This window comes from Aplysia californica, unplaced genomic scaffold, assembly GCF_000002075.1.
Source record: "Aplysia californica isolate F4 #8 unplaced genomic scaffold, AplCal3.0 scaffold01076, whole genome shotgun sequence".
NCBI classification, from domain to species: domain Eukaryota; kingdom Metazoa; phylum Mollusca; class Gastropoda; order Aplysiida; family Aplysiidae; genus Aplysia; species Aplysia californica.
Window position 1 is genome coordinate 186,667 of NW_004798346.1, and position 12,308 is coordinate 198,974.

The 12,308-nt window shown below is 42.2% G+C and overlaps 1 protein-coding gene across 1 annotated transcript in view; it reads right to left on the reverse strand.

Annotated features, from left to right (window-relative positions):
- Positions 1-7,885: 7,885 nt before the first annotated feature.
- The window catches only part of LOC101863555 (putative uncharacterized protein DDB_G0291608), a gene marked incomplete at its 5' end in the record, with an annotated part of 13,954 nt that continues 9,531 nt past the window's right edge, over positions 7,886-12,308 (reverse strand). The window contains 2 exon segments of the mRNA XM_013089908.2: positions 7,886-11,543; positions 12,105-12,292. Of these exon segments, the coding sequence (XP_012945362.1) occupies positions 9,370-11,543; positions 12,105-12,292 (2,362 nt within the window).

Sequence of the window (12,308 nt, forward strand, 5' to 3'; positions counted from 1 at the left end):
ACAGAGTAATTTGCTCTGATTTGTATACAAAAAGGAGGTAAATATTGAACAACACAAGCTGAATTGACACTTCAGAGGGACTATGTCTACACTACAAATTTGGAGGTGGAGAATAAAAAGCTTAAGTTACAACTACAGTGTTAAAGTGCTGTAATTATGATAATGACAAACTGGGCAGCCCCCCAGGCAAAGGTAGGCTTAAATGAGCTCAGACAAAAGCGAACAAGAGATAATCACCATTCCTTCCTAATTTTTCTTCTTTTTCTATAAGCCCCCTCGACCTGCCGTCAAGCCTTCTCTCTTCATGTGTTAAGTCTACTCTACCCCTTCTCCTTTCCTTCTTTCCACTCTGTCTCGCCACGTTCTACTATTCCATCTGAAGAGAGAGAGAGAGAGAGAGAGAGAGAGAGAGAGAGAGAGAGAGAGAGAGACAGACAGACAGACAGACAGACAGACAGACAGACAGACAGACAGACAGACACGACTCTCGACTCCGAGGTGGTCCGACAGTGAAGCGAGTGTAAATGGGGAGCCCCTCCAAAAGGCAGATAGTAAACAACAACAAAAAGGGGAGAGAATCTCGATTGTGATCTCTTTTATGTTCGTTTTCACCTCCCGGGATGTCAACTGGTGTCCCCTTGGCTCGCGGGCAGCCCTCGCAGCGCCAGCTCGGCGACTCGCCTGTCGCGGACATCTCGTGATCCACGAGCGAATCCGGACCACCTGCACGAGCTTCTCTGAGGGCGGCTGTGTTTGTTTCGGTGTCAAATTTTGGCATGTAACGGACATGTCTAGCGGCTCTGGAGAAATCTGTTGACTGCTTTGAACGCAGTGACACCGAGCCGTAGGTATGCCATGTAGTAAGCAGCAGAAAGGCGAACGTTAACACCAGTAGTCAGCCTCGTTTTTGTTCCCGTCTGCTTTGACGGTGTTTGATGAGCGCTGATCCAAAAGAATACACCAACTATTTTTCTTTTGTTTCGTTTTTTTTTTAAACTTTCATCCCATCTTGATGAACATGCATTTGTGTTGGGTTTTTTAGTCTTATGGCTGTCTTGTTTGATTTTTCTTTTAGTAGGCTAATAATTAGATCTAGATCTACAACGCCGTGTCCCGCACAAGTGGGTGGTTGGCGGGTGGTCTGGTGTGGTTTTGCTCCTTCTTTCTAATCCAACATCTATCTTCCATATCTGTCCTATTTGCGTTTTGTTACTCTCTCGTAACACCCATAGAATCTAATCTTTAGCATTTATATGACCTAATTAAACCTAATTTACTAAAAACAAAACATTTTTAATGTGTAACTATTTGTGCTGAAAATATCGTGAAACCCCTTTATAAAAGGAGTTACAAGAGAGTAATAAACACACGAAAACAGTTTTTAAAAAAAACTAACAACAAACAACCGAAGAAACAAAAATAAAGAAACAAAAAAAAAATCGACTGTAGCCATGTTGGTTTTACAGTCAGGTTGTCTTGTTTGTCTCTGTCCTTCGAAAACCCACACTTCTTTGCCTCAGAACTATTTTGTCCAAAGTGCCTCTTTACTTAAGTACGTGGGTGGTTGGCGGGTGCTCTGGAGTGGTTTGCTTCTTCTTTCCTTTCAAACATCTATCGTCCTTATCTCCCCTTCTTCTATTTTATGTTTGTTACCCTCTTGTAACACTTCTAATCAATCTTCTGGCGCTCAAATGACCTTATGCAGTTGCGAGCGCCGTAAAACCTCTACTAAAACGAAAACTTACTTAAGTACACTTTGGACAAAAAAGTTCTGAAGCGACGACATGTAGCCTGCACGCTGCGTTTCGTGATGTAATGGTTTCGTCAGTGTGCTTTCGTGGGACAGTGGTACACGCTTGGCTATGCACGTTGTTGGAGTGAGTGTGGGTGGTTGGGGGGTGTCCTGCTGCGCGGCTTTGCTCCTTCTTTCCTGTCAAACATGTCGTCGCTTGAGAACTGTTTTGTCCAAAGTGTAGGCTAGTTATAAAGAGACACTTGGGACCAAATAGTTCTGATCGAGGCGACGATGTGTCGTATAATAATTTAGTTATCTCTTGTTGGTTTTAGTAGAGGTTTTATGGCGCTCGCAACTAGCTGCATAATAAGGTCATAAGAGCGAAAAGTGGTGGATGTCCACAGAGAAGTCATTAGTTATCTCTCCTCCGTCTTTTCTTTGTATGAAACTCTTATATAAACTTTGAAATGTTTAAATTATTCTTTTAAAAGATTAGAACAAAGCAAAAATACCGAAATAACAAACATAAGGGAAGTTAAATTAGAACGGACGATCGGTGAATGAATGTTTGAGTACATATAGAAAGAAAAAGAGAAAATAAATAAATAAATGAATAAATAAATAAATAAATGGATACATGGATAAATAAATAAATAAATAAACTAACCCACAAACAAACAAAGAAACAAATAAAAAATATTTTGAGAGAATTAAAAGATAAATACATCTCCAATCACAAACACCCGAAAAATACCAAGATCTTAAAAAACTCACACCAATACATCTATTATTATTATCATTATGTTCGTAACTTTAAATGTAAAATACATAGAAAAGCATGATTCGTTTGAGCCAGGGCACTTTTGACAAAAGTTAGATACACGTGTGTCCAAATATTCAACACAAAAAAGAAGTAAAAAAGAATAAGAAAAACATTAGTTTAAAAAAAAGAGAGAGAGATTATGTTGGTTTGTGTATTTATCAAGCCTAGGTAAGGAGACATTCTCATTGTTTTCCCCTTTTAAGCAGGTGTTTTTACGTATCCGTTGTCACAATTCAGATCCCTTAGGAGGCAGGCTTTCGACCCTGCCTATCACTATCAGGGTCAACCCGTGCTGAGAGTAGTGCTGGGCGGCTAGGTTCGCGATTATTGAAAGCTAGGAATCGTAGGAATCGACTCCGATCCCAATTACTTACTTTCTAATGATATAATTTCTTCCGGTGGTTACCTGTTTGGCTCAAAACATCTTCAAGGTTTGGGATGACCTTGATTTCAGAAGATTACAAACCAACTACTTTTATTTTTCAAAAATAAACTCTTAAAAAAAAAGATTTTAGTGATTGAAGTAGCTGATAACTGTTGGTTTACGTAAAAAGGAGTCGGAACTTTTCTTCTACATTAATCGTGGGAATCGGTTCCAGAATGGATTCTTCGCCCAGCTCTAGCTGAGAGGGATACATCCCTGCAGATAGGAAGTCCAGTCTCGTGTGTGTGACGGTGAAAGGATTAACTGCTACATCACAGACACGGGTTCAAAATAATCAACCACAAAGAAAAGAAATTGTCGAAAAGGAAAAAAAAAATACTTGCGCAGGCATCTTTTTATGAAGCCTGAGTAAACGATTATTCTCAAAATCATCACAGTCATGTCTTATGTGCACACAACTAAACTTCCTTTCTCTTACAGCCTGCACAAATATTGTTAAATTCCACGGCAAGATGTGCTGAAATTGTGTTCGCTGTCGTGTTTGTTTTTTGTTGATTACTGACAGATAGATAGATAATTTGTTTTGTTTTGTTTAGTGTTTTACGGCGCTCGCAACTGTATAAGGTCATATGAGCGCGCGGACACATTAAACATTTATTAATTTTCAGTTGGTGGGAAATTTTGAATTTTGGCGGCGAATCCTACTCTTATCGGTTTTAGACCACCAAGGGATTTTTAAAGTGCGCAACTTGCACACCGGACACCGGACCTCCGAGATTTTTCGCCCTTGTCCGAGAAGGCTAGGTGTAGATCTTTCCTGCTAGAAGATCAGGGGTGTGGCAGAAAATGAGGTTAAAGGAGACAATTTTAGAGAAGAAAATTGTCCTATTTTAGAGAAGAAAACGTCCCGTCGCTACCCGGATTCGAACCCGGGACATTTGAATGAGAGGCGAACCTCTTGGCCACGAGAGCCCCAGATAGATAGATAGATAGATAGATAGATAGATAGATAGATAGATAGATAGATAGATACATAGATAGATTCGTTTTGGGAAGCGTTTTACCACACCAAAGCATCCCCTAATCACCCACGCAGGCGTTTTACGCCCCATCAACCCAATTCAGGTCTCATAGGAGACGGGTTGCTTTAGCCATATCTATCAGGACCAACCCGAGCTGAGAGGATATAATATAAGGTCCCGTAATCAGACGGAGACATTCGATTTTCAAAAAAAAAAAAAAAAAATTCTCACAAGGGAATCGAACCCATAGTCTTCTGCATGCAGTGGCAAAGCACCTTACCGTTACACCAAAGACGTGGCCACATCAAAGACAATTTGCTACTTTAGAATTACAAAGATCTATCTGACATTTTTGGCTGTTCTGGGTTACTATAAGACCTTGAAGTCAGAAATAAATAACTGTTATATCATGTGCTCTGTGAAAATCGTAAGACTCTTCGGAGTCATTATCAAACTATTCAAAGAATTGCATTCAAAATAGATTGTCGAGTTTTGAAACTCAAAATTGTAACGTCAAATTTCTCAGAACAGGGTATTGGGCATATAGAACTTTGTAATTCCAGGGTAACGAAATAATAAGGAGCGACCAAACCTGTGCACCCCCCGCCAACCACCCACCAAAGGACAAACACGGACAATCATATCTACAAAAACATCATGCAACAACTCAGTATCTTTCTTTTATCTCAACATTTCTTTATTTCCAATGCTGATGAGAAGGACAAAGAAAATATATTTAAAAAAAACAAAAACAAATAACAAAACAAAACAGAACAAAAGGGGAAAACTACAACTGTCTGAATTAATTACATATTGCACTTGTAAAGATGAGAAACTTTACGGACATATCATATCGATCATGATGGTGGACTCTTCGCTGTACTATACATAATATATATGTATGAGTGAAATGTATATATGTAATATTTATACATGTACATATAATTATTATAATACAGTCAAATTCCTAATCATCCAGGAAATAAGAAGTAAACATACAAGAGTGGCCTAACTGTGTACTGATCTGACTTGATCTGTCTTCCATGCAATAAGGATCTATCAGTATGTTACGCTTTTGGCATAAAAAAAGAAATTTGGATTCAAACTCCAACCCTACACTCACCGACCCCTCCGTTAAACCAAGCAACACTTGTAATAGATCTACGCTTCTGTATAAAGAATCGCTAAATCTGATGCTAAGATTTGTGGGGGTGCGGGGACCATTGACTCAGAATGTTACTTTTTAAAAAGTTACTTTTAACACAGAACGCATTTTACAAAAGTGCATGGGTTTTTATGTATGTGGGTGTGTGATGTGTGTGTTCGTGTGTGTCTATGAGTATGAGTGTACGCGTTCGTGTGTGTGTGTGTGTGTGTGTATGTGTGTGTGTGTGTGTGTGTGTGTGTGTGTGTGTGTGTGTGTGTGTGTGTGTGTGTGTGTGTAAAAGCATGTGTGTGTAAATGCATGTGTGTGTGTGTGTGTGTGTGTGTGTGTAAATGCATGTGTGATGTGTGTGTTTGTGTGTGTGTGTGTGATGTGTGTGTTTGTGTGTGTGTGTTCGTGTGTGTGTGTGTTCGAGTGTGTGTCTGTGCGTGAGTGTACGTGGTTACACCAAACCAATGTGCCAGCATCAGGAGAATAAAGATTTATCTTCTCTTATCTCATCTTATCTCATCTTATCTGATCTTATCTGATCTTATCTGATCTTATCTCATCTTATCTGATCTTATCCAAACATTGAAAACACCGCAGACCATCAAAATGCCCACTGAGCTACCAGTGTCCTCTAAGAGGACAAACAAGTATCTACTGTTGTTACAGTATCATACATTGACACAACATGTACGTACATTATTTGGTTTGTTATTCCTCTTGACTAGCTATATTGTGACATGTCATCTCTTCAGTCGCTACCATGATGATGACGACGATGATGATGATGATGATGATGATGATGATGATGATGATGATGATGATGATGACAAAGATAAAGATACATGTACCAATGCTGATGCTAGCGATAATAATGATGACGAAAATGATAGTATGATCAAGGTATCTTAACAGTGACAGTGAAACACAATTTGAAATCATGACAATAGTTATGCACAAAATACCCCTCATTATTGTTACCGACTTGGGCCTTAAAAAATCAAAACAAAACAAATACTACATCATCAGAAATGTACATATATAATCAACAACGAATTCCTTAGAAATATATATATACAGTACGCAAATCTTCGGTGCGTAGAAGCCATTAATTAACATAATTCATTAACGTTCATAAATTAATATCCGATTGTCCAAACAATATACACAATTATTGTTATAATATACCTGTTCAAATTAATAACAAAACAATAGAATTGATCACAAGCTAGAAGTCGCCATCAGGTGAAATGTTTTCTCCCAAGTAGAATAGTGAATAAAACATATTCATAAACATACTCATGACAATAATCCATTATAATGACTCGAAAAAAAAAAGTTGTTCAACTTACGCATTATGAGAATACGAACTCTCGAGAGTTTACCAGGTCTGGTTAAAATAACAGGATGTGGCAAACGTGGTTTTTGACAGTTTGTAGTTTTCTGGTCGTACTGATAACTACCAGTTTATTCCTACTCCTCTTTCGTCCTTCTCTCTCTCTCTCTCTCTCTCTCTCTCTCTCTCTCTCTCTCTCTCTCTCTCTCTCTCTCTCTCTCTCTCTCTCTTTCTCTGTGTCTGTCTGTCTCTCTCTCAGTCTCTCTCTATCTGTCGCTCTCTGTCACTCATATTTTTTAAAAATCTTTCTCTGCTGTAAACAATGCGCGCCCACGCACGCACACACACACACACACACACACACACACACACACACACACACACACACACACACACACACACACACACACACACAAACACAAACACACCAGTCTGAGCAAAAACCCGTGTCTGTATGAAATAAACACTTACTGCTGAGAGGAAGAAATATTTTTTGACGAAAATACAAGTAAAAACATAAATACAAACACAATTTCAGGATGGAGCAGCGGACGAAGTAATAGAAACTATTCTCCTTGAGGTATCCAGATAAAAAGTGTCAAAGTACCAAAAAAAGTAGAGAAAAAAACAACAAACCAACAAAACATCAAAGGTTTCTGGTTGAATGAAAGATAAACGAAAATGTTAAATAAAATAGCAGAAAACCATTCTATTTTGACATCATGACTTAAAATTGTAGAGTATAATATGTCATAGAATTTGACATTAATGGTAAAATATAATGCTCTAAAAAGAGTTTTAACAAACAAACAAACAAACAAACAAACAAACAAACTATTGGGCTTCCCCAAACGGCGTAGTACAATTCCCAACAACAATAACAACAACGTAATAATAATTTATTTAAAAAAAACATTAATGGCCGCAAGCTCCAAGGATATTCATAAAATAACAAGTCTTTTGGTCTTTCCCCCTCTTTTAGACACAGTTAACCGGAAAAATAAGCCCGCTCCCCCTCCCCCTCCCCCTCACTCCAATCAAAACAAAACAAAAAAGACCCCCCCCCAAAAAAACAAAAACAAAACAACAACAACAAAACAACCCAAAACAAAAACAAAAATCTAGATCTAAATTATTAGTATGACAGTACAGTTGTACTCTTATAAATACACAAAAAAAGACGCATAATAATTACCAGAGAAAGACCCCCCAAACAACTATAGATCTAACATTGCAATTCTGAAAAAGAAAGTGAAGAAAAAACGTTGTACTACTGTCTTAGTACTGCATAAAACAAGGGTATAAAACAATAATTACTCAACAGTAAGAGCTTTACGGCACTTGTCACACAAATAAATACACACTGTATCTAGCTTCTTTCAAAGTAATGCAACCATTTCTTGCTGCATATTATTATGTATTAAATTCACATTCTTTTTTCCGGCTAAAACCTTTACTAAACAAACGTACATTATTACTAAACCACTGGCAGAAACAAAAGGACCAAACAAGGTTGTTTTGTTTGTTCATTGTGCGTGCGCAATTGCAGGACGAATTTTGCCAAAGCAAGAATGCTCATGGTTCGAATCTGAGTAGAGTCTTATTTTTTTTCCAAACAAGAAGAACGAAACAGTTTTATCTTCTTCTAGTCGAAGCCCCCAAGAAAATACCAAGTCTAGCATAACAGGCAAGACTATAAAGACTTTTATCTCCTCAAGAGGAATTCTAAATAAAATGATCTAAACTGTATTGATGCTAAACTGCGTCGATTGGGGTGTAAAACATTTGAAATTTTAAAAAAGACACCAAAAAACCAAAAGCAAACCAAAAACAAAAACAAACCAAAAACAAAAACTAAACAAGACAAAACCAAACCAAACCAAACCGATGCCAGTGATGAATTCAAACTGCCCCACTTTAACTCCCCTGGTGTAGCGGTGAACAACTGGGGACAAAATCAGGAACTACGAGATATTATATCAATGTAGTACAGATCTCGAGTTTCGTACATACCGAATCACTGGAGAACATACATTTCTTGTTTGTTTTTTTGTTTTTTTCTGTTCCTTTTTGGAACAACCGACGAAGCAAAATGGTAGCGTTTAAAGCCCAGTACAGGCCTCCCCCCACCCCCACCACAGAGTTTGGGGTTCGAAGAGTCAATTGTGTGTGTTTTAAACCCCTATCAAGACTGTTAGGTTATTTAAGAGGCTGGACCTCTGGACTTAACGTCAGTCTACAATAAGGCGGAGCCAGATGGGTTGAGAGTCTGGACGACTCCAGAAAAAAAGACCCGAGTTCAAGAATGCCCCAGTCTGGAACTCGAACCTGGGCGATCCGCTCTGTAGTGCAGCATGATGCCAACTGAGCTAACAGGGCGCCCTGTTCGAAGAACCTTTCCAACCCGACCCCAATGTTCAGGGAAGACAGCTCCCCTTCTTGGTAGCCATAGTCAGAGGCATTGACAGCTTCTCTTCTCTTAACTTCCTCCAGGGTTTTCAGTTTATTTAGTTAGAGTTTTACGGCGCTCGCAAACTACATAAGGTCATAATAAAAGCGCCCTCTAAATTTTGCGGCACTTCTAGTGCTGTTTGGTCATCACACATGAAATAATTTAGTGCCTCTCTGTGGCCAAAAGTCTTCGCCTACCCTCTTGGGGACTAGAAGAGAACAAGGATTTGTCTTTTAACAGTTTTTACTTTGTTCCTTATATGGGCCATTTCCAATGTCGGAGAAATGGAAAAAAAAAAACATACTCCAAAAACACATCCTAAAAAGTGTGCTTGTTTCTTGTCAAAGACTAGGGTGGCCTTTTTCCACCTCTCTACCTCAGTCTCCCTCTTTCTCTCTCTGTTTCTTGTCTTCTCTCTGTCAGTCTCTCCCTCTCTCATTCATCGATTCTCTCCCTCTCTCCCTCAGACAGACAGAACCCTGTTGTCGGTGGTGGAGAGGTTGAGTCCGATCTCTCGAGGGATGGGTACGGGTTTGATTACCCCTGAGGGCGAGCCCTTCATCAGCGGCGAGCAGGAGGGGCTATGTGTGGGGCTACTCGTGCCCGACTGGGCTTCGTCCGGCGACAGAGGGGCTCCGGGGCTCACGGGGTTCGCCGCGTACGGGTGGAAGCGGCTGGGGGGAGAGCGGCCGTGAAAGATTGGGCCCAGGGACGCCGCGTGGCGTGGAAGAAACGCCAGCGGGTGCGACAGCGGCAACGCGGCGGAGGCCGCCAACGCGCGCGCCATGGCGACGGGGTGAGATGTTGGGAGGGAGGCGGGGTGGTGGGAATGGGGGTGGTGGGCTGGGTGGGCCGGGTGATGGGGCAGGGAGCCGAGGAATATGTTGTTGAGGGCTGAGGAGGACGTGGTCGAAGAGGAAGGATGAGGAGGAGGTGAGGAGGAAGTAGGAGAGGTTGAGGAAAGCGGAGAGGAGACGGAGGAAGGGGTGGTGGTGGTGGTGGTGGACAGAGCTGGCTGCGGCGGCGGGTTTCCGCCAACGCCACCGCCGGCGGAAGAAGAAGAAGAAGGAGATCGAAGCTGGTGAGGAGGAGAGACAGCGGACGGCGGCGGCGTGTTTCTGCCGCCGGCAGTTATCGCCGCTGCAGCCGCTGAGATAGACGGAGAGGAGGGTAGGGAGGAGAGCGTTGACTGCGCGGCGAGCTGCGGCAAGATGTGCGGGTGTGTGGCGGCGGCCGCCATGGTATTGATGTAGAGAGAAGCCATCGGGTGGTGAAACGCCGAGGCCGCGCTGGTGGCGAACAGATGCGGGTGGAAGGCTGGGAAGAGAGACGGGTGTGGGTGACCTAGCGGCGACCGCTGGCAAACCGTTACGTTGGGCGGGCTGCGGCTGTCCTTGGCCAGCAGTTTCTGTTCCTGGAGGAACCGGTTCTCCTTTTCGAATAATAAGTCTCTTTTGTCCGACTCCAGCCGCAGGAGGTGCTGGTAATGATGACTCTGTTGCTGCTGTTGCTGTTTCAACTGTTCTTTCAATTGTTCTTCGTGCCTGGACAGCACCTGCTCCCGAGAATGATGATGATGATGTTGGTGATGATGATGTTGGTGATGATGATGAGACAAAGGTAGGCCGGCGTGCGGGGCGCTGTGAGGGTGTCCCGCTAGTCTATGCGGGGACTGGTGCTGATGGTGGTGGGGCGCGTGCGTGTGTACGTGAGGAGGTGAAAGCTGTTGCTGCTGTTGTTGTTGTCGTGTTGTGCGTGCTGTCTGCTCGGACTCCGAGTCGGCGCTGTAACCGTCGGGCGAGTGTAGACCCGAGCTTCTGTTACCACCACCACCACCAACGACACCACCATCTGTTGTTGCTGTCGTTGTGCAGTCTGAAGAATCGTGTCTCGTCACTCCCCCACCCACCTCATCCACAGACGGTCTTCTTTCTCGTCGACGGTTCTCAGAATCCACATTGTCTCCCAGATGCCTCAAAAACGATGATGATGACGACGATGAAAACGCTAAGCGACGATGGCTGCTGCTACTAGTGGAGTCTGCCATATTTTCACAGTCTCTTGTACTATTGTGGTTCGAGTCTTTAGAAGCAGCCTTCGCAGAGGGCGAACACTCTACCACCTCGTCCACCACCATCTCATCGTTTGAGTCACCACCACAAGGTTTTTCAAGTTGCTGTTGCTGTCCGTGAACTGAAGCAGCTGAAGGTAAAGACGATGTGGACGATAATGATGACAACGACGTAGCGGGAGCAGCAGGAGGCGGCGGCGTGCGGGCGATCAAACTCTCCGCGCTATGCTTCAGAACAGGTTTACTCCTCACCGGAGTCGGCGGTGGTGGCGGCGTGATTTTGCCGCCATCATCGGCGGCATCTTCACGCTCACCCTCCTCAGACGCGTCCCTCACTCTATGACCGTCTTCACCGTCACAGTTACTATCCTCACCGCCACCGCGTATTCCCAACGCCGCCGCCTCGGGCTCCGCCGGCGCACTGCGGCGTGGGCTCTGGCTTCGCTGACGCGGTTCCGGGCCTAGCGAGCCCCGGCCTGGCGCCGAGTCGTGCCGTCTGCCAGAGTCCAGAGACAGTTTCTCCTCGGAGCCCAGGGTCTCCGGGTCCACCTCCATTCTCCGCCCGTCTGCAAGTGACAATGGAATGGCAATAGTAAAATAATAACAAAAACAACAAAAACACCAACAACAACAATAATAATAATAATAACAACAACAATAACAGTAACAATAATAATAATAAGTAGAATGTACGCAATGATAATAATAACAATTTTTTTAAAACACTAACAATTTCATTGATATAATAATAATATAATAGGTTTCATAATTTAATATAAGTGTTTATTTTTTGAATGAGAGAATAAGTGAATACATAACAATAACACAATAAGTATTAAAATTGTTGTTGTTGTATTTTTAATTGAATAAACAACAACAACAACGTTACAACAATTATTTTAAAATAAATGAATTTTTCAAAATTATTTTTTTTAAATAACAATGTCACTTTAACAAAATCCATTCGAACTGAATGAATAAATGACAATAACACAATGAAGAATTATTGTTCAAAATAAATAAATAAATAAATAAATGAACAAAGAACAATAATGTTATGGGGGGAAATGAAGACAAGCAAAAAAATAAATCTCCCCAAAACAAGCAAAAAGCCAAAGATGACTTACCGTTAAACAGTTGGTTGGTCCTGTCCTCCTCCTCATCCAGGTCGCCTGTGGCGGACTGCTGGTCGTCGTCGTCCACACAGATCTCCACGTTGTCCTCGTCCTCCTCCTCGTCGCTGTTGGAGGACACGTGGTCCTCGTGGGACACGGACGACGAGCGGGCGTCGAGGCTCGAAGGCGTCACTTTTTTTCTGAGGGCCGAAAAAG